The sequence below is a fragment of the Microcaecilia unicolor genome, chromosome 3 (assembly GCF_901765095.1).
Source record: "Microcaecilia unicolor chromosome 3, aMicUni1.1, whole genome shotgun sequence".
NCBI lineage: Eukaryota > Metazoa > Chordata > Amphibia > Gymnophiona > Siphonopidae > Microcaecilia > Microcaecilia unicolor.
Genome location: NC_044033.1, coordinates 7810370 through 7838366, shown reverse-complemented (window position 1 = coordinate 7838366; position 27997 = coordinate 7810370). Strand labels below are relative to the sequence as shown.

Sequence of the window (27997 nt, the reverse complement as noted above, 5' to 3'; positions counted from 1 at the left end):
ACTATCCCTGCCTCCCAACCACCAGCCCCGCCTCTTACCACCGGCTCTGGCACAGACCGTATAAGTCTGCCCAGCACTATCCCTGCCTCCCAACCACCAGCCCCGCCTCCCACCACCGGTTCTGGCACAGACCGTATAAGTCTGCCCCGCACTATCCCCGCCTCCCACCACCGGTTCTGGCACAGACCGTATAAGTCTGCCCCGCACTATCCCCGCCTCCCACCACCAGCTCTGGCACAGACCGTATAAGTCTGCCCAGCACTATCCCCACCTCCCAACCACCAGCCCCGCCTCCCACCACCGGTTCTGGCACAGACCGTATAAGTCTGCACAGCACTATCCCCGCCTCCCACCACCAGCTCTGGCACAGACCGTATAAGTCTGCCCCGCACTATCCCTGCCTCCCAACCACCAGCCCCGCCTCCTACCACCAGCTCTGGTACAGACCGTATAAGTCTGCCCAGCACTATCCCTGCCTCCCAACCACCAGCCCCGCCTCCCACCACCGGTTCTGGCACAGACCGTATAAGTCTGCCCCGCACTATCCCCGCCTCCCACCACCAGCTCTGGCACAGACCGTATAAGTCTGCCCAGCACTATCCCCGCCTCCCAACCACCAGCCCCGCCTCCCAACCACCAGCCCCGCCTCCCACCACCGGTTCTGGCACAGACCGTATAAGTCTGCCCAGCACTATCCCCGCCTCCCAACCACCAGCCCCGCCTCCCACCACCGGTTCTGGCACAGACCGTATAAGTCTGCCCCGCACTATCCCCGCCTCCCACCACCAGCTCTGGCACAGACCGTATAAGTCTGCCCCGCACTATCCCTGCCTCCCAACCACCAGCCCCGCCTCCTACCACCGGCTCTGGCACAGACCGTATAAGTCTGCCCAGCACTATCCCTGCCTCCCAACCACCAGCCCCGCCTCCCACCACCGGTTCTGGCACAGACCGTATAAGTCTGCCTCGCACTATCCCCGCCTCCCACCACCAGCTCTGGCACAGACCGTATAAGTCTGCCCAGCACTATCCCCGCCTCCCAACCACCAGCCCCGCCTCCCAACCACCATCTGAGAATAGTGTCCCAGGCCCCAGGCTCTGTGGATACGTTGCCACTTGTGGTGCATTCCATCCTACTTGTCCTTTGAAAACATTAAACTCTTAACAGGTCCCCTGAGTTTTGAAGGCGAACATCGAGCATTACATACTAAGAAGGCTGTAAAGCGAGCAGTGATCACTGAATAATCTTAAGAAGTGTGTTACATACCTATCAAGTCCCCCCAAGAAACTTACACGTTGAGAAATAAGGACTTTATTTTATAACACGAAATGTCATAAAAGCAACCTAGGAGCCTATGTGCTTTTATAAAAAGGGTACCCAGAACTAGCCCTAACAGTTCACAAATTCTCACCTGCTCCAAAGAAAGTGTAAATGCGGTATCCCCTGTGTGTGTATATTGCAACTACGACCTGAGGAACATGTGCGTGCAGTGTATGCATAGGTATGTTCAATCTTGTGTGTGCACATATTCAACTGCGCAATTTGATAAAAGCCCTTTCTGACATGTAATACAGGCTTTACATGTGGAAAAGGCTTAATAAAGTCAGCCCAAGTGCAACACATCTAGCAGTCCATGACGTAATGGACAAAGAGAGCACTGAACGCTACCTACCTAGAAGGTCCCCTGAGAAGTTTACAGGCAGCACAATTCCCACTGAAAGAACGCCAACCGCCACCAGCAGCCCGATGATGTGCCGCTGGAAGGAGAGATAATGCACTGCGTCTGCGCCACACTTCTCCCGGATCTCATCGTCTCTGGGAGGGAGAAAGAGGCGGAAGTATCAGCACTTTAGCAGCTGTTCAAGCAGCCCTCAGCTAGCACGAGATACAGACTGAGAACCTAATCTCCAACTGCTTCCAAGGAGTTCCCAACCAAGGCTCACCCCAGTGGTACCGAACTAGGCCAAAGTCTTTTATCCCACCAATACACGGGAGGGGGGGGGGGGGGGGGCGCGGTACTTCTGCTAACAAGGAGGAGTGGCCTAGTGGTTAGGGTGGTGGACTTTGGTCCTGGGGAACTGAGGAACTGAGTTCGATTCCCGGCACAGGCAGCTCCCTTGTGACTCTGGGCAAGTCACGTAACCCTCCATTGTCCCATGTAAGCCGCATTGAGCCTGCCGTGAGTGGGAAAGCACGGGGTACAAATGTAACAAAAATAAAAAAAATAACAGCAGTGTTGTGCAAACTTAGACCGGGAGAAAAGAGAAAGTGACGCCAAGAGAGGTGAGAGCTGAGCCTCTCACACAGAAATAGTCTGATCAGATGAGTTACTTAATTCAGAAATCAGAGAGGAAACAACAGTACAGAAATGCAACTTTAAGACTCAAAGACACGTATCCCCTCTTTGGTAAGGCTCTTAGATCAGATAGCAAACTATTCTGAACCTTTTCATCTGCACGATGAAAATGTGATTTTAAAACCAGAAAAAATTAAAAAGGACTTAAACCTCAGTCTCCACAGTGTCAAAATGAATATTTTGGTCTTTAAGAAACAGCTCTGTCCACGGACTCATTACAAAGTGTGAGAAAGTCAGAGAAATGCAGAGCGGCGGGGGCAGGGAAACATGCGCGGGGGGGGGGGGGGGGGGGGATGGGGACGGACAAAACTACAAATGTTGCAGATGAGTGTGAGTAAGAGATAACTATGTCTTTCCTGTGCTATCAGATCTGCATATGTTGCTTAGAAAATCCTACCACTGACATACGCATGTAAAACCATTGGTCTCAGGACACTGTGAAGAGTCCACCTTCTAACATTAACAAGTACATCTAATAAAAACAACAAAATAAGATATCAATAGTCAAGTAAACCTGAACTATATTCATGTGATTTTTGTATTCTGCCAAGAACAAATGATTTGGACTGCTGGAATAAAGTCTGGAAACACATGCCAGTACTCTGTCAGCTACTACATTTATAACCCAGCTCTCGAAGCTGCTGGGTCAGGCAAAAAAGGTGGGTACATGGTGCACCAGTGAGTTCTCAGGAAATGTTCCCAGCTGCTGCCAGGGACATCAGAGCATCACTTACTTTATCCTGAAGATCGCCGTCAGCCAGGAGCAGAATCCCTGCAAAGGAGGGAGAGAGAAAGGCCTGTGACTAGTTATTTCTTGGAGCTGTGTTCTAGGTGCAGAGTTCCTTCCCCCTGTCTTCTACAGCCTAATTTTGCAGGAGTGTCAGTCCAAGGACAGCGATGAGGCCTTTTCTGGCCAGACATCATCCCCAGCACAGTACATAATCACCCGCTCTTTAATAAATGAGGGTTGCAAGACTCAGAGCTGCCAGGACCCAGGTATTCTTGTTTATGCTTTTACTCCTTGACCTCACCTCTCCCAATCCAGATCTCATCAGGGAGCCATGATCTACATGTTTACGCTCTCTATTTATAATACATTGTTTCCCTCCTTAATATCTCCCATTCAGTTCTCACTAGAGACCCGTTTATTCCACTTTTCACTAGGGAGTCATCATATAAACCCTGCTTTATTTTTTTGGCTCCCAGCTAATCAAGGAATGAATCTCCTGTGCTCCTGCATGGCAGTACAGAATCTGCCACACAGGGACCTCAACCTGAATTGGGAGTGCAGTCCACACCTGTTTGGTAACTCTTAGATGCCCGTTACTCTTTCTAAATCACTTGCTGTCCTGGATCATCCCACAGGCTGCCCTAGTGCAATGATGACCGGAAAAGGGTAGATACAGCAAACACCTCACAGCAGCTCGGATTAACGATGCTTCAAACTTACATTATCTCGCTGTTCGAAGTCCACGGAGCTGGAGACAGAGGTCAGGCGTTCATACCTGTCATGGCTGTCGGAGTGCAGCGCTGACGCGACACTAATTGAGAACAGAAAGAACCGTCAGCACACAAGCACCGTAGAAAAGAGAAGTGCAGAGGAGAAAACCACATCCCAGGCAGACAGGTTAGACAGCTCTTCCAGACACCCAGAGCAGAGTAGCACAGGCAAAAGAGAAGAGAGCTTTAGAGTTTAGTAAGGTCAGCAGGCAGAGCACACTAGCTAATTCACCTGACAGGAGGGGGCAAAGTGAGCAGGATGAGCCGCGGGGAAAGGGCAACTGAAGTTCGTCTATTGGTGGTCTTACTGCTACTTAACAAGAGTTCCCTTTAATTCTCTTTCCTTTGGGTAAAGGTGAAGTTCAGCCTCTGTGTGTGACCTTGGTGCTATATGGGCTCATCGGGATCATTGTATCAGATCAGGCTGAGGTCAGAAGCAATGTCTGCATCATCCACAGTTAAAACACTATATGAACACCGCATTTGTGAGTACCTAACCCCAACAGCACACACAACAGACGGACTCTACATATGTGAATTTGATCTGCAGCCTTCTTCACACAAGCACACTCAAACTCCAATGCACGCCTCAGATTCACACAGAGAGAAGGACTGACACGAAAGCACAGTAAGGTGGGCAAAGACTGGACTCGGAGCAGTAGTTGGGCACTGGGAAGCGGAAAACAGGCCTCGGAGAAATCTTAAACAGGCTCAACTCTCTATTAGCCTACAGTATTAACGTGGCAGTTAAACTAATTACCGGTGGATGTGAGTCTGACCATGTAACTCATCTCCTATAGGGAGTACTGACTCCCTATAGGTGCACAGGTGGGTCCACTACACGTTAATCATAAACGGCTTTTAAGTCGGTATCTGTCTTTAGACTCTCTTTCTAGATCACTTCGTTCCTCAGATCAGAACTGTCTTGTGATCCTACCTCTGCGGACGATATCCCTAGGTATATTTCTTAAAACAATGTTTTCAGTTACTGGACCTACTCTCTGGAATTCACTTTCACTCCGTTCCCACCCTGAATTAAAGGCTGCTCTGAAAACACATGTCTTTAAGCAGATCTAGGTTTCTCCCCGATGTCATAGGCCCATTTGGCCGCAGTCGTTGCCTTTTATTAATATCCCCCTAGCCCCGTGGCAGTCTCTCAGACGCATGGCCTGCTACATGCCACACTCCTGCTTCTTGGCCCTCCTTTCCCAGTTCTTCCCTCCTCCTCTCTTCCCATTCTTTCTTCTAACTTAGGCTGTCCTGTTGAAATCTGTAGTTCCTTTATTTAATGACTCTCCTATACTTGACTCTGTAAACCGCTGTGAAGTAATTTTACCCTGGCAGTATATCAACTAAATGCAACCCGAACCTGCTGTTTTCATTGCATTTTAAAAGAAGCCATCTTCCCCATCCCCCAAATACCTCTTGCTTTTATAACTGGCTGGGAAGCAGGATGGTAAAATTTTAAACTTTTTATTGAAGGTAGTTTAGCTGTTATTCCTCAATATGTCCACATATTTCTAGAAAGGACTACACTGTGTGCACAGAGTGACTCTCTCTGAAAGCGAGGGCTCATACATCGTGCAAAAATCATTTTACTCAATAACAGGAACGTAAAGACCATGGGACAGATGTTGATGGCAGCGTTACAGGCACTCAGAGGCCGAAGTAGGAGGGCTCAGGGTAGATGGCACAGAAGTCCGAGTGTATGACTTCCACCGTGAGCCCAATACCGCAGAATTATAGGCAAATGTTATGTGCAGAAATTCTGCAGCAAATGGGAGAAGAGTATACTGGACACAAGTGCACAAGGTTTCCCAGTCAGCACAGCTTCCTGTGCGCATATCAGAACCAAAACTGGAAGTCTCAGAACACACTACATAGTAACATAGTAGATGACGGCAGAAAAAGACCTGCACGGTCCATCAAGTCTGCCCAACAAGATAACTCATATTTGCTGCTTTTTGTGTATACCCTACTTTGATTTGTACCTGTGCTCTATAGGGCACAGACCGTATAAGTCTGCCCAGCACTATCCCCGCCTCCCAACCACCAGCCCCTCCTCCCAACCACCGGCTCTGGCACAGACCGTACAAGTCTGTCCAGCACTATCCCTGCCTCCCAACCAGCAGTCCCACCTCCCACCACTGGCTCTAGCACAGGCACAGACCGTACAAGTCTGCCCAGCACTATCCCCACCTCCCAACCACCAGTCCCACCTCCCACCACTGGCTCTAGCACAGGCACAGACCGTACAAGTCTGCCCAGCACTATCCCCGCCTCCCAACCACCAGCCCCACCTCCCAACCACCGGCTCTGGCACAGGCACAGACCGTACAAGTCTGTCCAGCACTATCCCTGCCTCCCAACCAGCAGTCCCGCTGCCCACCACTGGCTCTGGCACTGGTGTGTCTGTTCTTTTGCACCTAAATATGAGCCTTTCAAAAACTTTCATATTTAAGCGCAGAAGAACAGATGCCGAGGTGAGCACACACTTTCGGTTTTGTTCGGACATGCGCATGTGTTTGCTACTCACTATCTGCTTTTAAAACTTGCACGGGTTTCCTTCGGCTTGCAAAGCACGATAAAACCAGCACTTGAATGTGAAAGATGGACAAGAAACCCTCTCTGCAAAACTTTCCATGCATTGCTGGGAAAACGCGGGGTTCAAATGCCATAATAAATAAATACATAACATCACAAGTGGACAGCATAATCTTGGCATTGCACAAATACATTAATTAGCTGGTTAGCATACAATTTAATACAACCTGCCCTGTGACTTTTCGCCCGAGCTAACACTCGCACACAATTCCACTCTGCATCTCTGGTCATGTAAAACCCTCGTTCAACTCGTGGTAACCCCGCAGCTACACCTGCGGTTGCTTTCTGCATTGGCCCCTCAGTGCTTAACTACAACGTAGGTCACACGAACTGATCTGAGCGCTAGAATCGTCCGTAAGTGTCATTCGGGGATGAGCTGGGATTTCACTCTGCACTGCTGAAGGACTGATCAGAGCTCTGGAGTCATCCCATGTGTGTGTAATTCGGACATGAGCTAGAGTTTCACTCTGCACTGCTGCCTGCCTGCTGCTGTACTACCTTGGTCCCTTCATCAGTATGTGTAGCTGGATGAGAAGTACAGGTTAGAAAACAGCAATATATTACTGATTACCCACACCAGGGAATACCAGAGCTTCAGTGTAAAACTTGCCCAGAAAAAAATAGCCAAAGAATGATTAAGAGTGCAGAGCTTTCCCAATCACTGCTTCTGATAACCCTACTGTTGAAAATTTAATGGATTTCATGGGGTTTCCAGTCAATGTACAAAACTGAAGGGCAAACCCCCCCCCCCCCCCCCCCCCATCACCACGTCTAAGGGTGATTCAGTCTGCACCTAGGTGCTGTAGGTTTTGCACTGTCCCATCACAGCCCACTTTGGAGCTACCGCCTCAGAGGCTGACAGGGACCTGAGGGCAACCAGAAAACCAGAACCAGGACAATTTGCTGCTTTATAAAAATGAAAAGAAAATCCAAAGGTTCTGTTCGGTGCAGGCCAAGAACTGACAAGATTCCTGACAATATCAATTTTCCCAAATGCCATCACTTCTGCATCCTCTCTGGTCTCATTCCTCTGACGCCATTCATATCTGAATATTTGATTATACGTTTATGGTTTTGGGTGAAGGGTTAACTTCTCGTTTGCTTGGTTCAGACTGACTGATTCAGAGCAATTAGACAAGCTCTGAAAATTGACAGACTTCACTACCTCCCTAAGGAGCATCCAAAGGCTTCTGCAGGCACAGCCACTGTGACGCTGCCGTGCGTACACGGGGCACAGTTTGTTGTTTTTGGTGGTGAGAAAAGGACAGGGGGCCCTCTGCATTGTTCAGATAAAAATGCCTTCAATTTAGGATGGTATTCTGAGCGATGGAAGTGAAAAACATAACCTGTAACCAATTCCCGTTTCTGCAATGGAACTATATCCAGCTGACAAGCAGGTTTCAGATAGTTCAAGAGAAGATCAGCGATGAATTTATTATAACCACTTCGATATAAGGCCATGGCTGCTTTATCTTACAGTGCAAAGGAAAGAAGTAAGGTCAAAAGGCTGGTATTCCTACTGATGTGAAAATGTTTAACGGTGACAATGAGGACCCGGACAAAAAGGCACTTTCCACACAAGCTGCACTGCGTAAAAAGACCTGCTGTCACCCCAGAATAACGGGAAAGAACCCCAGTGCTATAAGAAGCCTCTCCTTAGCAGGATTCAGGAAAAGAACTTGACATACATCAGTTGGGAATTTAACTATATCATCTGCACGATCTGCCTGGAATTTAGCTCATTCCTGGCAAGTTTTTTTTTCTTTACAGTTTCAGCACTTCTCCAGCAAAGGAAGTAAATCAAAAATAGATCCTTACAGTGGTCACACTGGTACATATAAAGCATGTATACAGCACGGAGAGCAGAGCACACTGTAGGTGCCACACTAGTACACATCTTTGGATCTTTACAGAGGCAGCGATGTTGCTGAACATGCTTTGCTATTTATGATGTTTGGTTTTTAATGATCTCACAAAAATTTCTGGTATCCAGTCCGTATACTTCTACATTTTCTCAGCAATCTCTTCAACGAGTGCATAAATATAAGAGCATTCATATATTCTTCTACAGTGACCTACTACTACTACTTAGCATTTCTATAGCGCTGCCAGGGTTACGCAGCGCTGTACAAGTTTAAACATGGGGAAGGACAGTCCCTGCTCAAGAGAGCTTACAATCTAAAGGTTACAAACTATGTAGTCAGTGTAGGTATCAAGAGTGGGGAAGGTGGTTATGCGCCAAAAGCAAGGGAGAAGAGATGGGTTTTGAGTAAGGACTTGAAGATGGGCAGGGAGGGCGCATGGCGTATAGGCTCGGGAAGTCGGTTCCAGGCATAAGGTGATGCGAGGCAGAAGGGGCGGAGTCTGGAGTTAGCGGTGGTGGAGAAGGGTACAGATAGGAGTGATTTGTCCTGAGAGCAGAGGTTACGGGTGGGAACATACGGGGAGAGGAGGGTAGAGAGGTAATGGGGGGCTGCAGATTGAGTGCATTTGAAGGTTAAAAGGAGAAGCTCAGTGATGTTCACCACCCACCACCCTTGCAGGTTTTACGTGGCGGTATATACCCAACATCAGCCTCTTCATAGGTACACTGTTACTTTTATAAACTTTTAAACATTTTTTCAATTTTAATTTTAGACTAATTACTGTAAAAAGATGTTCTATTCTACCTGTGCTGCACTGCCTCCCATCCCCCCTCTGTCTTTTCTGTACCTGGCTGCTAGTCACTGCTGGTAGCCATAGACAGGAATGCAGACATCCCTGGCTTTTGTTACTATGGCAGCCCAGTATCTGGAATACACATCTTTTCTTCAGTTACAAGATGGTCAAGGTCAAATGTACCAATAGGGTGTTGGCAGGACACCTATGCTACCTTCCATTGGTGTAGGAGGGGGGAGAGGTGACGACATCACTTTTTCTATAAGAATACCTGCACACGAAAATCTTCAGAATTAGCCATATTTTGCAAGAGACTTTTCTCTGTCCTGATTCAGGGCATCCTTGCTAATTGGCTATTCTCCAGGAAATATATTTTCCCTTCTTTATTTCTGCATTGCTTCTGGTAAGAACTATTTCTTTATAACAGAACTATCCTCTACTTTCTTTATATTTTCTCACTTCAGAACCACTGATATATTTCCTGCTATTTCTCTCTCTCTCTCTCCATACTTTCAGATAACTTGTGCTGATCTCTACATGTTTTCAGATAACATGTGACCTATCTCTTTCTCTAAGAAAGCCTGGTCTCAGGAAACACCTGTGATCTCTGTTTCTCTCTCTCTATACTTCCAGATAACATGTGCTGATCTCTCTCTCTCATTTTCTTTGTCCTCCTTACAACGGTTCCTTATCAAATTAGTCTGATTGCTTATTATTATTACCTAAGCTATTGATATTAGATTCTGTACATGTGATGATATTTTTCTAACTGAGATTCTGTACATGTGATATTTTCCCAAGACTTTCAAACTGATATCTGAAGCTGTGCTGGTAAGAATAAAAACCACTTCTAACTCTCTGATTCCTTTAAACTTATTCTATGATATTTTTCTTTATTTTGGTACAAAGTGAATACCATAAACGCAGCCAGTACATTACTTATCTTGCTTATTATTTCGGACTCGAAGCAAGATATTTAGTCTAAAATTAAAATTGAAAAAATGTTTAAAATTGATGTTTGGTATATACCGCCACGTAAAACCTGCAAGGGTGGTGGGCGGTGAACATCACTGAGGTCACTGTAGAAGAATATATCAATGCTCTTATATTTATGCACTCGTTGAAGAGATTGCTGAGAAAATGTAGAAGTATACGGACTGGATACCAGAAATTTTTGTGAGATTTTCTGTTTTGGACCAGTCTAAATTCAAAAAATGTTTTTTTGCCATTGATTGACTGTTTTTAATAATGCCATCTATGTCCTACCAGACTGCGAGAGACTCCTGATGGAGGCGATTCCACCGAAACACGGATCCGTGTCAAATCCCCGATTTGACTTTCTGGATGCACAACACGGGATTTTTGCTGTATATTATTTGCTCTGTATACACAATACATTTTTAAAACTTGAACTCTGTGGATCAGTTTGGGATCAGGCTGCCTCCTCAAGGTCCCTTTGGGTCTTCCCTAATCCTATTTGGTATCTTTTGCCTGTAGGGAATTGGTTCTTCATTTTTGTGTTTCTTGGTGTCACACTTGGTACACATAAAACATGAATACAGAATGGATAGCTGAAAAACAAATCATCAGAGCACCATACAGGTATCACTCTGGTACACAAAGCATGAATACAGCACAGAGAGCTGAAAAACAGATCATTGTCACGGTACACAAAGCAAGAATGCAACACAGAGAGCTGAAGAGGAATTTGCTCGCCGAATTGAGTATTTGTATATCATCATCAGTATATAAGAACAATAAATAAAACGGTCAATTATCATGCAGGTGCCACAAGGAGTGGAAAAATAGATCTTCAGAGCCCCAGGCAGATGATATGCTTATACACAAAGCAGTAATGAAATACAGATGGCTGAAGAACAAACTCAGGGGAAGGTGTTTCTTCAAACTGGGCAGTGCAATCGAAGCTGAAATCTTCCCTTCTCCCAAAACAAACATACTACAAAAATCCCCAAAAGAAAAAGTGAAATGAGACCAAGAGAGGAAGCAGACGGTGGATACTGGGAAGAGTTATTATCTCTGGAATTAAAGCAGCAAGTGCATGACTCATCTGTGTGAGAAATAAAAGAAACAAGAACTGCACATCTACTCAGAGCCAGGCGTGAGAAAAATGTGAAAGGATGTCAACCAGGACAAACATTCTTGGGCAAATTTTTATTCAAGCTCTGGTGTTTGTGGTTATTATAAGAGAGGACGGTGATATGGTAAGAAAGCTGCCAGAAAGACAGGGAGGAAGGAGAGTGTGAGAACCAGCACCACAGACAACATACTATTCCAGTTCCTCGCGCTCACTGTGCTGCTGTCGTCGCCGCTGTCTGGGATAGAGGGGGAAAAACTGTCAGCATCACATCAAAGCAACAAAAGCTACCACAAAGGCAGTGACACACAACTCCACCAACAACAGAGGGAGAAACATTTCAGCCCCTAAATGACATTAAGAGAATCATTAGTAGAAGGCTCTGGGCACATGCTGCAGGAGATGGGGACGGGCTGCTGGCAAGATCCCAGAACAGTAAAACAGATTTCATGCTGCTTATCCTAGAAACAAGAAGTGGATTTTCCCAAGCCCATCCTAATAGTAGCTTATGGACTTTTCTTTTAGGAAATTATCCAAACCTTTTTAAAACCCTGCTAAGCTAACTGCTTTTACCACATTCTACAGCAACAAATTCCAGAGTTCAAATACTCTTTGAGTGAAGAAATATTTTCTCCAATTTGTTTTAAATTTATTACTTAGGTGAATATGAGACAGGGACAAGTGATGGGGGAGAAGGTGTGATGACAGTGGAAGGAAAACAGAGTTGGTTACCTGTAACAGGGTTCCTCCATAGATATCAGAGTAATGCAGACACTTGGTAAGCAGATTCTCTAGGCTGCCCGTCCAACACTGGCTTGATTCTATTTTCTACTGCCAGCGAGGTGCCTCCTTCCTGCTCTCCTGTTGTCAGTGCTCTCCTTAGCTCTGCTTATATCTAGCTTACAGTTATCGGAGAAAGAGTTGTTGAAGCACAGAAGGGAGTAGACATTTACAAGTCATTCCAGTTATTAGTTCCTTCCTCTATTTCTCTCAGGAAGGTGTGTCTATTATCCTGATGTCCATGGAGAATCCCCGTTACAAGTAAGCAACTCCATTTTCTCTATGGACATAGGATAATGCAGACACACTAACTGGGGAATTCTATAAATAGTACCTAAAGTTAGGTACCAATTCCATGCCCAACTTTCAGTGTGGAAAGGAGCTAAAATGGGGCTGAAACAGCAGATCTGCACGGAAATACACTTACCCACCCAATTATAGGATAGCGCCTAAATATATCCACATGCAACTGCAGGGGGGGGGGGTGTTCCCATGGGAGAGGCATGGGTCCGCCAGGAGTATTCCGTAAAATTGAACTCAGTTGCAGAATACCACGGATGCATGTCTAACTTGTGTGTAAGGATTTACACCTAGTCTTAGCTGGTGTAGTCCTGGCATCCGGACAGCCCTTTACAGAATAGTGCTGGGCGCTGATTTTTTTCAGTGCTCATATTTGGCGCCATTTACTGAATCTGGCCCTTGGTGACTCCCTAAGTGTTGCTAGATAATTAGTCCATAGAAAAGCAACCTGGAGATCTCAGTGGGTGGAGGAAAAATAGATTCTCAAATAGATTGAGCAAAGTTCTCATCCGATCTAGAGGCATTGTCTATGCAACAATGCTTCATAAACAGGGCCGTGCCTAGGGTCTCTGGCACCCCCCTGCAGACTATCAGTTGGCGGCGGCGGCGGCCCCCCCCCCCCCCCGTGAAAATGATCGCTCACCACTTGCCACACTGACAGGAATTGTCAGCAATATTCTTAGAAACAAATTGCTATACATTGCAAAATAAGATAGCAGATGTAAATTCTCAAAGTGGACATATTCCAAACACTAAAATGAAAATAAAATGATTTTTTTTTCTACCTTTGTTGTCTGGTGACTTTCTTTTTCTGATCATGCTGGCCTAGTATCTGATTCTGCTGCTATCTGTCCTCTTAACTCCGTTTCCAGGGCTTCCTTTCCGTTTATTTCTTTCCTCCTTTCTTCTTCATTTCTGGTCCTCAGCTTCTGCCTATTTTCTTCATCCATGTGCAGTTTTTCTCCTCTCTTCCTTTTCCCTCATTTCATCTCCTTCATCTTTCTTCCCTCCCCTCTATGTCCAGCAATTTCTCCTCTCTCCCTAAGCCCTGCCCTCCCAATCCATGCCCATCCATGCTCCTCTGTCCCCTGCCCCCTCCATTCATCCCTTTCCAGCAATTCCCCTCTCTCCCTGAGCCCTGCCCTCCCAATCCATGCCCATCCATGCTCCTCTGTCCCCTGCACCCTCCATTCATCCCTTTCCAGCAATTCCCCTCTCTCCCTGAGCCCTGCCCTCCCAATCCATGCCCATCCATGCTCCTCTGTCCCCTGCCCCCTCCATTCATCCCTTTCCAGCAATTCTCCTCTCTCCCTGAGCCCTGCCCTCCCAATCCATGCCCATCCATGCTCCTCTGTCCCCTGCACCCTCCATTCATCCTTTTCCAGCAATTCCCCTCTCTCCCTGAGCCCTGCCCTCCCAATCCATGCCCATCCATGCTCCTCTGTCCCCTGCACCCTCCATTCATCCTTTTCCAGCAATTCCCCTCTCTCCCTGAGCCCTGCCCTCCCAATCCATGCCCATCCATGCTCCTCTGTCCCTTGCCCCCTCCATTCATCCCTATCCAGCAATTCCCCTCTCTCCGAGCCCTGCCCTCCCAATCCATGCCCATCCATGCTCCTCTGTCCCCTGCCCCCTCCACTCATCCTTTTCCAGCAATTCCCCTCTCTCCCTTCCATGACCCCCCCTCGCATCCATGCTCTCGTCTCTCCCCTGCCCTCCTGCTCCCATTGTTCAACTGCCCGCCCTCTTCTCTCCCCCCAACATCCCTTTTCTTTTTTTTCCTTTTTAAATTTACCTCCGTGGCGGTTCCGGCAGTGCAGCGTCAGTGAAGGAGGCGGCGCTGCGCTCCCGACGTCTCTAGCCTTCCCTTCGCTGTGTTCCGCCTTCTTCTGACGTCAAGAAGAGGGCGGGCGAGGTGAGCATGGTGCGGCGGCGCCCCCCAGAGGGAAGCGTCCCCCTGCCATGCTTACCTCGCTTACTGTGTTGGCACGGCCCTGTTCATAAATGTATACAGAGGTTACCAAGTATAAGCGTTGCAAATATCTAGATAGGGAATTACTCACAACTGTGCTGCAGAAGTTGAAATAACCCACAGAATATGAGCTCCCATTTTACCAGGTGAAATCAATTTTGCTTGCTCATAACTAAAAGAAATGCCAACTGCAATCCAGGAAGATAACGTATGCTTGGATAATGAAAGACCCAATGAGGAGGGTGATAAGATGGGAAAAGCTGAGAAGACTTCCTGTAGGTGTTGGTGGAATCCAAGTAAAATAAAAGTACTCTTCTACAGACTAAGGTATGATGAGTCAGTTGGTTTTGAGTGAGGCTTTAGGAAGAAAACTGGAAGCACAATATCTTGATTTAGATGAAAAAATTAAACTATTTTTGGTGAGAACTTAGGGTGAGAGAGTTCACAGCAAATACATCTTTTTGTGAGGAAAAATCTGGTGTAACATAGTAGGTGATGGCAGAAAAAGACCTGTACGGTCCATCCAGTCTGCCCAACAAGATAAACTCATATTTACTACTTTATATGTATACCTGACCTTGATTTGTACTGCCCAGTACTAGCCCCGCCTCCCAACCACCGGTGCTGCCACTCAATCTCCGCTAAGCTTCTGAGGATCCATTCCTTCTCAACAGGATTCCTTTATGTTTATCCCACACATTTTTAAATTCCGTTACCATTTTCATCTCCACCACCTCCCGTGGGAGGGCATTCCAAGCATCCACCACTCTCGCCGTGAAAAAATACTTTCTGACATTTTTCCTGCGTCTGCCCCCCTTCAACCTCATTTCATGTCCTCTAGTTCTACCGCTTTCCTGTCTCTGGAACAGGTTCGTTTGCAGATTAATACCTTTCAAATATTTGAACGTCTGTATCATACCACCCCTGTTCCTCCTTTCCTCCAGGTTATACATGTCCAGGTCAGCAAGTCTCTCCTCATATGTCTTGTAACGCAAATCCCATACCATTTTTGTAGCTTTTCTTTGCACCGCTTCAATTTTTTTTACATCCTTAGCAAGATGCGGCCTCCAAAACTGAACACAATACTCCAATTGGGGCCTCACCAACGACCTGTACAGGGGGGCATCAACAATAGCAAGCCAGATGTTGATTTTCATTAATGCGGCATGCTGATGTTATATGATGATAAGAAAAAGTATTTTACACATAAACTTCATAGGTACTGAGGCTATTGGTTCAAATGGTGGAAAAAGTAATTGAGCCATGTAGGATTTTGAGATTGCAGTGGTGGCCAAAGATGCATCAAGCCTTTCAAGAACTGTTTCATTACTGAGTGAGGAGCGATAGTCTTGACATCATAACCATTATGAAAAGAAACTATACCCGCTAGTGGACCTTCACTAAAGATGTTTTCAAACCAGAATCAGAAAGAAGTAAAAGATACTGGAGAAGATCAAGAACAGAGATCAAGGTTAAAAGAAGCACATCTGATGGGAAAATACTTCCATTTCTGAGAACAAGATTTCTGTGTAGAAGGTTTATTAGCAGATTTAAATACTTGCTGGATTATTTGTGGGGGGGGGGGGGGGGGGGGGGGGGGGGGGGCGTCTGTACAGATCTAAGACATTATGCCTTGAGGCAGAATGCTTTCATGTTGGGATGAACAGAGCGACTTCCTTGTTGAGAGAGGATTGGACGTGTGCCCAGAGAAAGTCAGCTATCTATGGCTAGAAGCCATGGATACCATGGCTGGCAAGGCCAGCCTAGGGCAATGAGAATAATGTCCATGATTATCTGTTGTATATTTGAAATGAAAGGAAATGCATAGAAAACACTTGTTGTCTCGGAGCAAAAAAAGTGTGCAGTTGGTGTTTTCTGTGAAAAATCCACTTTGAGAATTCCTCAACATTGAAAAATCTGTTGAATAAGAAGGGAAACAGACCACTCATGAGGGACTAAAACCCTGCTTTGTCTGCTAAGGTGTTCTGAATTCCAGAAATGTAAGTTGTTTGTAGGAATCTGGGAAGACGAATAGCTAGATGTCAAAATCCAATGAGGTGCTTGAAAGAGGATGACAGAGACCATTTTCCCCCGTTTATGTAAAACAATGCCACTTGTCCATACAGAGCAGCAGTCTTGTCTTGAACCAGGTGTTTGAAGGTGGCAATAGCGTAGTAGATTGTCTATTGCTTAAGAACATCGATATGGAATAGTTGTTCCAGTGGAGACCAACTGCTTTGCGTTCAGTATCTTTGAAGATGCTCCCCATCCTTTGGGAGAGGTATTTATTAGAACAAGGTCCGAAAGGAGTCCCTGCTGGCATGGTCTTTTGAATTTGCCACCACTTCAATCCCTTCTTGATCTGAGGAGAAAATGTATATTTTGTGCTGGATGGACTCCACTGAATGGAACTTGGAGATTGGTAGGACAGAAGGAAGCTGCCGTGTGACCTAGGAGTTTCAAAAGCATTTTCGCTGGACAATGAGTAATCAAGAGAAGTTGAAAGGTGGTATACGCTGGATAGTAAGTATTGCAACAGTTGTGAGAAAGGAAGGCCTTTGCCTGAACTGTACCTATATAGGCTGAATTGCAGAGTTGAGTTTGAATCAGGTGGGATTTCTCCATACTGATGACAAAACCCTGGGAATAAAAAGTTGAAATGGAAAGGTGAAGGGAATGCAACAATTCCTGCTTCGACGATACAGAGATAAGCCAGTCATCCAAGTATTTATTGATGGCATTTCTATCCCACATTAGCCCAAGTGGAACTCAGGTTCAATGTGGCTTACGATATAAATATAAAAGGAAAGAAACAAATTAGAGTTACATTTAATTAATACATCATAAAAAAATATTATATAGGAAGTGATAAGGGCAAATTCAGTGGGGTGTCAGGAAGAAGTGACATATAAGGAACTAAATATATTCAGCACCGAGTTCTAACATTGTTGAAGATTGAGCTAAAAAAGTATGAAAGTATAAAGGCTCCTTCCTTCCTGAGATAGGCTGCCACTACTGCTAAGCATTTTGTGAATACTTTGGGTGCCAAGGAAAGGCCAAACTGAAAGACCTTGAATTGAAAATGACTACTGTGAAAGATACATTGAAGATACGTCCAGTGTTGAGGATGAATGGGTATATATACATGTGTCCTTGAGGTCTAAAGATGCCAGTCAGCAGTACTATGGTTTGTACTGACTGCATTCTGAATTTTTTGCTCTTGATGTGAGAATTGAGGTTTCTGAGATATGAGTATGGACTTGAGGTCTCCTGTCTTTTTGGGAATTTGAAAAATAACGGGAGTAAAACCCCCTGAAGATGACACTTTTATAGAGGAATGAAATCTATGGCTTCATTGAGAAGAGAGATTCTCCTCTTTTAAAATGTTCAGCTGAGATGTAGGATGAATGCTACTCAATGGTGCAGATGGGTTGGGAAGGCAAGTAAAGTTTATCTTGCAGCCATAATTGATAATCTCAAGTACTCATCCACTGTAATGTTGTACCATGCTTAGGAAAAAAACACCCCAATTCTTCACTCACCTAGAGAGCTGTCAAAAATGAGGGGTGCTCTTTCAGACTGTTGCTGGAGTGGAAGACTGTGCTTTTGGTCCATGAAAGGAGGACCGATCAGGTTGCCTAGTTGGGGGTTGTCACGTATATGATGGATACCTTTTCCTGTAAGATGACTGAGGTAAATATTGAGAAAAATAAAGATTTCTCGAATAACTGTGGTTAGATTTTGAGTCATTTGACCCACGATCTGATGATAGGAGTAGAAAGCTCTTAAATGGTGGAAGAATTATCTTTAACTTGTGAGACTGCATCTTTCACTTTATCTCCAAAGAGATTTATCTTCCTGACAGGGAGCATCTGTGAGTCAATCATTGAGGTCTTCAAGTAAGCCAGATGCTTTTGTTGAGCTGCATCTGTGCGTGAAGTGGTATCATAGGTGTTACATAGGAGGTAAAAAGTAGATTCTTCTATTCTATTAAGAAAAGTAAACAATGATCCTGATGAATCGTAGGAAAGCAAGTCTAATGCTTGACAAATCTGAGAATCTTGCAATATCTGAGGCTGATGTGCCACTGTTCTTGCTACCATCATTGGCACTTCTTTCTGTCCAACCGAGTCCAAAGTTTTATGGTCTTTACCTGGAGAGTATTGTGTGGAGGATTTGGAAGGCTTTGATCTTTCATTACTGCTTGAAGAACCATCAAGTGATGTGGTAACTTAGACTTATCAAATCCAGGTGCTGTTTGCACTTTATATCTCACATCTAGGTTTTTGGAAACTGGCTAAGCAGAATAGGGATCCTTTGTATCACTGTGTGAAAAGTAACATCAATAGGAATATCAATGGCTTTAATTATTTTTTATTCATGTTGGTAGCCTTCTAGGGATAAATATCTTGTTTATTTAGATCTGGGTCTGAAGTTAATTCCATGCTGGTAGAAGGAATAAGATCAGAGCTTGTAACAAAGTTCTTGAGCTTCACCCTTTGAGATATCTGAAATCCTGAGGGGATAGTTCCTGCCACTGAGCGCTAGCGCTATAAGAAGGATTTTAAGGAACCATAGAAAGCGCTGGAAGAGGGCTATGTGGCTAAGGCAATAAAGACACTGTAGATGGTAGGAATTCAGAAAGGGCAGCTGAGGAGCAGATGTTGGTTTAGAGGAACGTTGCAGCATCTTTTGCAACAGCTGCACCAGCAACATAGGTGCATGGATTGAGATAATGAGTCAATTTGTGCCAGTGGTAACAGAGTTGTTATAGAAATACATGGAGAAATGGATGGAAGCTGAATATGAACCACAGAGTACTGTGAAGTCTCTGTTTTGAGTTTTTCTATCCCTGGTGTTCTGAAAACGTATTTCAGAAGCTCCTGGCAGAGCTTGATCACAAGCTTCACGCTGGAATATAAAGGCACACAAAATGAAGAATATACATTGGCGTCATACCATATAAAATTTTAAATTTGATTCTCTCTTTCACAGCCAACCAATTAGTCTTAATCAAAAATGGCGTAGCATGATCAGTATAACTCCCTTCTCAGACCAGCTTCACCGTTAATGTCTGCTGTATTGCTACGGGTGAAAGAGATGAATGGCAGTTCAGATTCATTTCCACATGCGAAAGGGACCGTTTAGAGGAAGTACTTGTTTGGTCACTTTTGTTATGGAAGGAAACTTTTAAAGTCTCAGGAGACGAGTGTACTGAGGCGCTTTAAAGAGAATGAATATTATCATCATAGCTAGGAGCTTTGGTAAGGCCTGAGACTTTGGTTCAGGATTTAAAAATGACAGAAAGGTTTAGAGGCCGGTAACTGTAATCTGAACTCTGAAGTTCCAGTAAGACTCCTGAGCTGTTGGGACACACCATGCAGCAAAATAAGGAAGGGGCTAAGGTGCAAAAACCTCATAAACAGGATGGTGCGGTTTACCAACAGGGCAGAATTAGTTACACCCAGGAAGATATGGTCAACTGAGTGGTCTCGCAAGAAGATGACCAAGCTTTCCGATCAATGCTGAAAAAAACAAGCATGTAAATGGTACCATATATGGTCACTAAGGTGGTGACTACAATATATTATATCCAATAAGGTGTGTTACTGTCATTTTGTCTGTATTCTAAATGGGCATATAAAAAGGAGTGTATCTCCTATTTCTTTGGGAATGAGACAGTCACAGCCAGCACCTTTGTGCAAGCAGGGCTGCACTCTCATGAGAAACCAATCAATTGTATCTGAATTGGCAAATAATCCTATTGCTTTCTCATAAGTAGCCTTGAGTCTTTTATATCTATTAATTGGCTTTGGCTGGTAAATAAAACATTAGAGACTCAGACCCAGAACACTTACATGTAGCTGTGGTACTGTACTCCCATAAGCAACTGATTGTACATATATTTGGAAAATAGTAAATAAAAGTATTTGGTTGCTTATATATATCCTTTGGAGTCTCAGATATAGAAGTAATTTTGTGTAGCAATGTTCTGTACTCCCAGTGAGATATCACTGACCTGCTAATAATACAAGTACTTGATGAGGTATTTAATAAAGAGCAAAATGATGCAGCCTTGGGTGATTTATTTCTTCCTAGGTATTGGTGGGTAAACCATCATATTGGGAGGGATAAATATACCCTAAAAAATACAAAATTTTTAAGAGACTTAGAGGCATATTTTCAAAGCACTTAGCCTTCCAAAGTTCCATAGAAACCTATGGAACTTTGGAAGGCTAAGTGCTTTGAAAATATGCCTCTTACTGTGTAGGCTGTTTGGTTAATGGTTCTGCAGCTTGCTTTCGGAGTTCAGCTGTATGCACTGAAAGAACAGGCTCAGCTGGTTGCACATGGGGTTTGGTTTCAGAAAATGAACCTATGCATTTCTTTCTGTCGGTGCCAGGATCCTTTGGTACTAGCTGAGGCTCTGTGGGGTTAGGAGCACATACTGCGCTGTTTGAAAGCCCACTGGTACTTGTTGAGGCCCTTTGGCTTGATGCTAGACTGTTACACCATTTCTGAGTGAGAAAAATTAAATGTGAAGCAGTTCTCAACTTTTCCTGATCACGAAGAAAGGGCAACAGCCTGCTATATATAATATGTAAACCACTTTGGTTGTACCACAGAAAGGCGGTATATCAAATTCATTACCCTTACCCTATACAGTGTGGAAAAACAATGAACTGAGGAGAGCACTGACATCAGCAGAGAGGGAAGGACACCCAGGCACCTCGCTGGCTGAAGAAAATACATTCCAGCTGGGCAGCCTACGGAGAGGACTTACCAAGTGTATCTGCATTACCCTATGTTCAAGGGACATGCTGAGGCAGGCACACTTTGACTGGAAGAGAAACATCTTAGCAGAGATTTAATTTATTTGTATTGATTTATTAATTGCCTCGTAGACGACCCTCAAAGTGATCCACAAAAAAATGACACACAGGCATTAAATTACATAATATAAACAAAAATAAAAATTACTATTAATAAACAAAATATCTATACAGTACGCTTAATTCAGATCCACAGGCTACGGGCCACAAGCATGGTGAGGCGAGCAGCTGCTGGAGAAAGAAAGCAATACCACCTGGAATGGGAACAGTTCTCTTACCTTTCAGCATCTGTCACCAGTGCCAAGCGGCCATAGTCCCAAGCTACTTTACGCAAAATGGAAAATACAAAGAGCAGGGCCTGCAGAACATGAAAAGCAAAACAAAGCATTCCTGTAAGAAAGTAAAGGCCCAATAATATTCAAAGAATTTGTGCACCTAACTTTGAGAGTTCTGCTCCTAAGTTGGCCTCTCTGAAAATTTACTAGGGCTCAGTGCATAATTTCACTAAACTTGTACATTTAGGAGCATAAAACGTAGGTGGAAACTGGGGCAGAAGTGGTAAAACGGTCATGAGCCTGGCACTGACTGTCCGCATTAGGCTCATAAATCTAGGCAAATGGATGGGAGTCCTACATTTAGAAGCATAACTTTTAAACTCCTAAATTAAGATTAATTGTCAACTGATAATTTATGCTCATAAGTGTGGCTGAAAATAGGGTGCAAATTAGAAGCTTAGCTTTTTGGAATACTGGGCTCTAAACTTCCTAATTCTCTCATGTGTTCATGTCTCATCGCCCCTCACTGTCACCATCCTTCCCCCTGTGATCCACAACACCTCTCTGTGTTTTCCAGCCTTGCACTGTGTAAAGTCCACTCAGCAGGGATCATCTCTCCTCTGAATGTACATATACAGTGTATATGTCTAGGAGTTGTACAGAAATAACAGTAAATCAATCACAGCGTTTATGAGCCTGAGCATGTGCAGAAATACAAACCGTATTATGATTAATTTATATTTGTACATTTAAGTCATTGGCTTCTGTACTGCTTGCACTATATTATTATTGTCAATTTATGACTGTACTTCACATTTGAGATGTTTTATCAGAAGCAAATCACCAAATTTAAAAAAAACAAGCACGGGACCTGAAGCAGGAGATAAACCACAAGATTTAAGTTCTGGATATGGGCCAGGGCTAGAGTCGATGCACATATCAATGTGATGGGAATGTCAAGTGCTGCAGAATTTACACTCCCAGACTACCACTGCAGTAAGATCCATACACCAGTTCCACAGATGTAGGCAGCAGGAATCCCTGAGCTATTACCTGGATTTTAATTTTAGTTTTGATTATCCATCTCTCTAATCCTGAGCTCAATGTGAGTTACAGTTCAGGAACCTGTATTTTTCTGCAAGGCCATGCTAAGCAAGTTTTGTACTTCAGACCACAGAGAAATAACAGCCCGATGCACAAAACTTACCAGGCCAGCAACCTGCATTTCTGATCGGTTCAAGTCAGTTTAGCAAGCAGGGAATCCAGCGGGCGATGCACAAAGGGGTTCTGCGGGCTCTTTACCAATGAGGCAGCCAATGAGAATCGCATGCAAATGCATGCTAATGAGCCCAGCAGTATTCAAATGTGCATTCCGAGCAACGCACAGCCATTTCTCAGCAAAGCACAGAAGCCTTGCGTATGGGGAAGTTTTTACGAAAGGTCAGGAGCCGTCAGTACTGCTGTCCGCATAACTTCAATCAGAATCCTGACCTCCCGGCTGCAGGGCTCACTGCCTGCTGAAAGGATTTCTGATCCACAGGGCAAGTTTCAGGGGTGTTCAGACCGTCGAAATTCTAGCCTCGGCTGCAGCTACCTGGCTGGCTGAGAGCTGCGGCATCTCTACAGCCCCGGTTTGCCAAGCGTGCACGCACACAGCCCTTTATTCGCTCTCTCCTTCGCCTCACTCTCCCTTGCTTCCCTCCCTCCTCTTCTTGTTGCTCCATGGGTCCTGCCCGCTCTGTGTCCCTCTCCTTGCAGGGAATCCTCATGTCCGGGGAGATTTACTACTACTTATTTCTATAGCACTACTAGACGTATGCAGCACTGTACACTTGAACATGAAGAGACAGTCCTTGCTCAACAGAGCTTACAATCTAATTAGGACAGACAAACAGGACAAATAAGGGATACGGGAATATTAAAGTGCAGATGATAAAATAAGGGTTCTGAACAAGTGAACAAGGGTTAGGAGTTAAAAGCAGCATCAAAAAGGTGGGCTTTTAGCTTAGATTTGAAGACGGTCAGAGATGGAGCTTGACGTACCAGCTCAGGAAGTCTATTCCAGGCATATGGTGCAGCAAGATAAAAGGAACAGAGTCTGGAGTTAGCGGTGGAGGAGAAGGGTGCAGATAAGAGAGATTTACCCAGTGAACGGAGTTCCCTGGGAGGAATGTAGGGAGAGATGAGAGTGGAGAGGTATTGAGGAGCTGCAGAGTGAATGCACTTATAGGTCATAAGAGGAGTTTGAACTGCATGCGGAAACGGATAGGAAGCCAGTGAAATGACTTGAGGAGAGGGCTAATATGAGCATAATAACACTGGCGGAATATTAGTCATGCAGCAGAATTTTGAACAGATTGAAGAGGAGAGAGATGGCTAAGTGGGAGACCTGTGAGAAGCAAGTTGCAATAGTCTAAGTGAGAGGTGATAACAGCGTGGATGAGGGTTCTGGTAGTGTGCTCAGAAAGGAAAGGGCGAATTTTGCTGATATTATAGAGAAAGAAAAACAATGCCTGATTCCTGCCTGCTTGCAGAATTGACACCGGCTCCCTGGCTGTACTGCTGCTGAGGGGTAGGAACGCCCAGGAAAGCGAATGGTGCTTAGACCAGGGAAGACAGCTGTGGTGGTGATTTAAAAAAAAAAAAAAAAAGGTTTTGAAGCAGTAGGACTATATATGGAACAATAAAAGATAATACTCTAATGATGGCATGTATCTGTCTAGGAGAGGAACTAGGTGAGATATTCAGAGGAGTCTGTGCTAGGGAGAGAGCAGTGGAATGCATTTCCTTAGAAGTCCAGGAGAAAAGTAATTTCCTCGGGGTTAGGAAGAAATTGAAACAAGTTCCTTTTCTGAGATAGCTGAACCTTGAGGTAAAAGATTATTATTTCGCTAATTTTATTTGTGCATGCTTGATGTTTCTTAAAATATCAATACCGAGTTTTAAATCTTTGTATTGTAATCCACTTTGATGCATTTGCTTATCTAAAGCAGAATATCAAGTATAATAAATCAAATCAAACCATGACACTGACAAATGAGTAATACTGAAAAATACGAAATGAGGATCTCATAAGGTAACCCTACATGTAACAGGGAAAACAAGGAATGGAGGTAGGAGGCTATACAGAGGAAAGATAAACAGGAAGAGTTGTCTGGAGGCTATGAGAACAGCTGTCTGTAATCTAATCTAGGGAATAAAATTTCAACTCTAATGGTTCAGACAGATTAACTGTTACTACTACAGACAATTGTCCAATGAGTTCTGTGAATGGGGTATGGGCCCTACTGACCCTTCCATGTATGCAAAAGTGATCTACAGACCTCTGAGGATCAGTGGAAGGGCAGAACAAATGGTTTATATAAAATTGCAATGAAAGGGGAGGTTGTTAAATCTACCAGATGTACTGTTAATATACTAAAGGGAAAATTAGGTTCTTACCATGATAATTTTCTTTCCTTTAGTCATAGCAGATGAAGCCATTACGTATGGGTTGTGTCCATCAACCAGCAGGGGGAGATAGAGAGCACTCAACTTTTCACAGTGCCTCATGGCCAGCCAGCTCCACTGCCTCTTCAGTATTTGAAGCTTTCAAAGCAGTATAGCAAACCGCAATGAGAATAACATGAACTTTCCTCACAGCGAACGATGGCCCCTTAACAAGGGCATAAACTCCAAAAAAGGAGGGAATGAACTCATCCTCCTGGAGGGAATAAACTCGTCCTCCACTTTATAAACGGAGGGAATACTTGCATCCTCCTGGAGGGAATATACTCATCCTTCCAAAACATGAACTGGAGGGAATGAACTCATCCTCCTATAACTGTAACAAGAATCCTGAAGACTGTTTTCCGACTCCCCAAGGAAGGAATATAACTTCAGGAAACAAGAACAGCACCTAAAATCAGAATCACTGCAATACAGACAATCATACAGGGAGGGCTCATGGCTTCATCTGCTATGACTAAAGGAAAGAAAACTATCATGGTAAGAACCTAATTTTCCCTTCCTTGTCATCAAGCAGATGAAGCCATTACGTATGGGATGTAACAAAGCAATCCCTAAATAGGGTGGGAACAAGTCACACCACGCGCTAGCATCTGTGCTCCAAAACGCGCATCCTTCCTGGCAGCCACATCCAGCCTGTAATGTCGGGCAAAAGAGAGCTTAGAAGCCCATGTTGCAAATCTCATGAAGAGATAGTGCTCCAGTTTCCGCCCAGGAAGAGGAAATCGCTCTTGTGGAATGTGCCTTAAAGGCTTCAGGCGGAGCCCGGCCAGACAGCAGATATGCTGAAAAGATAGCTTCTTTGAGCCAACGGGCAATAGTGGCTTTAGACGCTGAAGACCCTCTGCGAGGACCTGCAAACAGCACAAAAAGATGATCAGAGGTCCTGAAAGAATTTGTAATTCACAGATACTGCAACAGAGTCCTGCGCACATCCAAAAGGTGCAACTGCCGAAATAAATCTGGAAACTCCTCCTCAACAAAGGAGGGAAGAAAAACAGGCTGGTTTAGGTGAAACGCTGAAACCACCTTAGGCATGAAGGAAGGCACGGTCCGAACTGTGACCCCTGACTCTGAGAATTGCAGAAAAGGGTCTCTACAGGACAGCGCCTGGAGCTCTGACACCCGTCTCGCCGAGGTAATGGCCACTAAAAAGACGGCCTTCAGTGTCAAATCTTTCTCTGAAGCACGCCGAAGCGGTTCAAAGGGAGCCCCCTGAAGGGCCTTCAATACTAACCCCCAGGTTCCAAACTGGACAAGGTGCCCGCACGGGAGGACGGAGCCGAAGCACCCCTCTAAAAAACTGTGCCACATCTGGATGAGCAGCTAAGGACACGCCTTCAACCTTGCCACGTAGGGAGGCCAATGCTGCCACTTGTACCATCAGGGAATTATAGGCCAAGCCTTTGTATAAGTACATAAGTACATAAGTAGTGCCATACTGGGAAAGACCAAAGGTCCATCTAGCCCAGCATCCTGTCACCGACAGTGGCCAATCCAGGTCAAGGGCACCTGGCACGCTCCCCAAACGTAAAAACATTCCAGACAAGTTATACCTAATCCTGCAAAAAGTCCAGAATCGGCGAGACAAGAGCCCGCAAAGAAAGAGCTCTTGAAACACACCAGACTTCAAACTGGCGCCAAATCCTGGCATAAGCCACGGAAGTGGAGCGCTTACGGGCCTGCAGGAGAGTGGAAATTACCTTATTTGAGTAGCCTTTATCTCTCAATTGCGCCCTCTCAATCGCCATGCCATAAGACCAAAGCGGCAGGCGTCCTCCATGGCCACCGGACCCTGTGACAACAGGTGCAAAACCAGAGGTAACGGAAAGGGAGCCTCCAACAGCATCTGTCGGGGGTCCGCATACCAAGGCCTCCTGGGCCAATCCAGGGCGATGAGCACCACTTCTCCTGGATGCAGCCGAATCCACAGGAGCACTCGCTCTATCAAGGGCCACGGAGGGAAGACATACAGCAAGCCCAGGGGCTAGGGTTGAGCCAAGGCATCCAAACCGGCAAAGCGAGGATCCCTCCGTCTGCTGAAGAAGCACGGGACTTTGGCATTGGAACTGGTCGCCATAAGATCCATCACTGGCTTGCCCCATTTGGCACATATCTGCAGGAATACATCGTCTGCTAGTTCCCACTCCGCTGGATCGATCTGATGCCTGCTTAGATAGTCGGCTTGCACGTTGCTCTGACCTGCAATGTGAGCTGCTGACAGGGACTGTAGATGCAGGTCGGCCCAGTGGCAAATTTGTTCGGCCTGCGCGGCTAGAGCTCTGCACTGAGTGTCGCCTTGTCGATTTATGTAGGCCACTGCTGTCGTGTTGTCCGACATCACTCGGACAGCCAATCCTTCCAGGGTCACTTGAAAGGCCAGAAGAGCCAGAAACACCGCTTTCAACTCCAGGCGGTTGATAGACCACTCCAACTCGTCGGGCGTCCACAGACCCTGGGCATGCTTCCCCTGGCAATGTGCGCCCAGTCCTTCAGGCCGGCATCTGTCACCACTAGGCACCAATCGGGGAGCTCCAGCGGCATTCCCCCCCGCAACATGCTGTCCGAGAGCCACCACTCCATACTGAGGCGGGCCGCAGGGAGCCAAGAAAGTCTGCACTGATAATCCTGAGATACTGGAGACCATCGTTGAAGTAGAGAATACTGTAGAGGTCTCAGGTGCGCTCTCGCCCATGGCACCACTTCCAAGGTGGCCGTCATCGATCCCAACAGCTGGCCAATGTCCCAAGCTCGCGGGTGGGGCATCCTGAGGAGCAGATGGACCTGATTCTGAAGCTTGTGCCGCCTTTGCTCGGTTAGAAACACATAGCCCGAGGCTGTGTCGAACCTGGCCCCCAAATATTCTAGAGATTGCGAGGGGGTCAGGTAACTTTTGGCCATATTGACAGCCCAGCCCAGAGATTGAAGGACTGAAACCACTCTGGCTGTAGCGAGATGACTCTCTTTTTCTGACTCTGCTCTGATGAGCCAGTCTTCTAGGTACGGGTGAACCCGGATACCCTCTCGCCTGAGAAAGGCAGCTACTACCACCATTACCTTGGAGAAGGTTCAGGGAGCTGTGGCGAGGCCAAAAGGCAAGGCCCGAAACTGGAAAT

At 45.4% G+C, this 27997-nt stretch overlaps 1 protein-coding gene across 2 annotated transcripts in view; it reads right to left on the bottom strand.

Annotated features, from left to right (window-relative positions):
- TMEM63B (transmembrane protein 63B) overlaps positions 1 to 27997 on the bottom strand; it is a 216587-nt gene that overhangs the window by 98647 nt on the left and 89943 nt on the right. Inside the window, exons 3-7 of one of the 2 annotated variants that reach the window (XM_030195743.1) lie at positions 21378 to 21457; positions 11408 to 11452; positions 3808 to 3898; positions 3092 to 3129; positions 1674 to 1816 (exon numbers count right to left, since the gene is read on the bottom strand). In XM_030195743.1, coding sequence (XP_030051603.1) covers positions 1674 to 1816; positions 3092 to 3129; positions 3808 to 3898; positions 11408 to 11452; positions 21378 to 21457 — 397 coding nt within the window. The remainder of the gene's footprint in view (positions 1 to 1673; positions 1817 to 3091; positions 3130 to 3807; positions 3899 to 11407; positions 11453 to 21377; positions 21458 to 27997) is intronic. The other variant, XM_030195745.1, reaches the window with a different exon arrangement.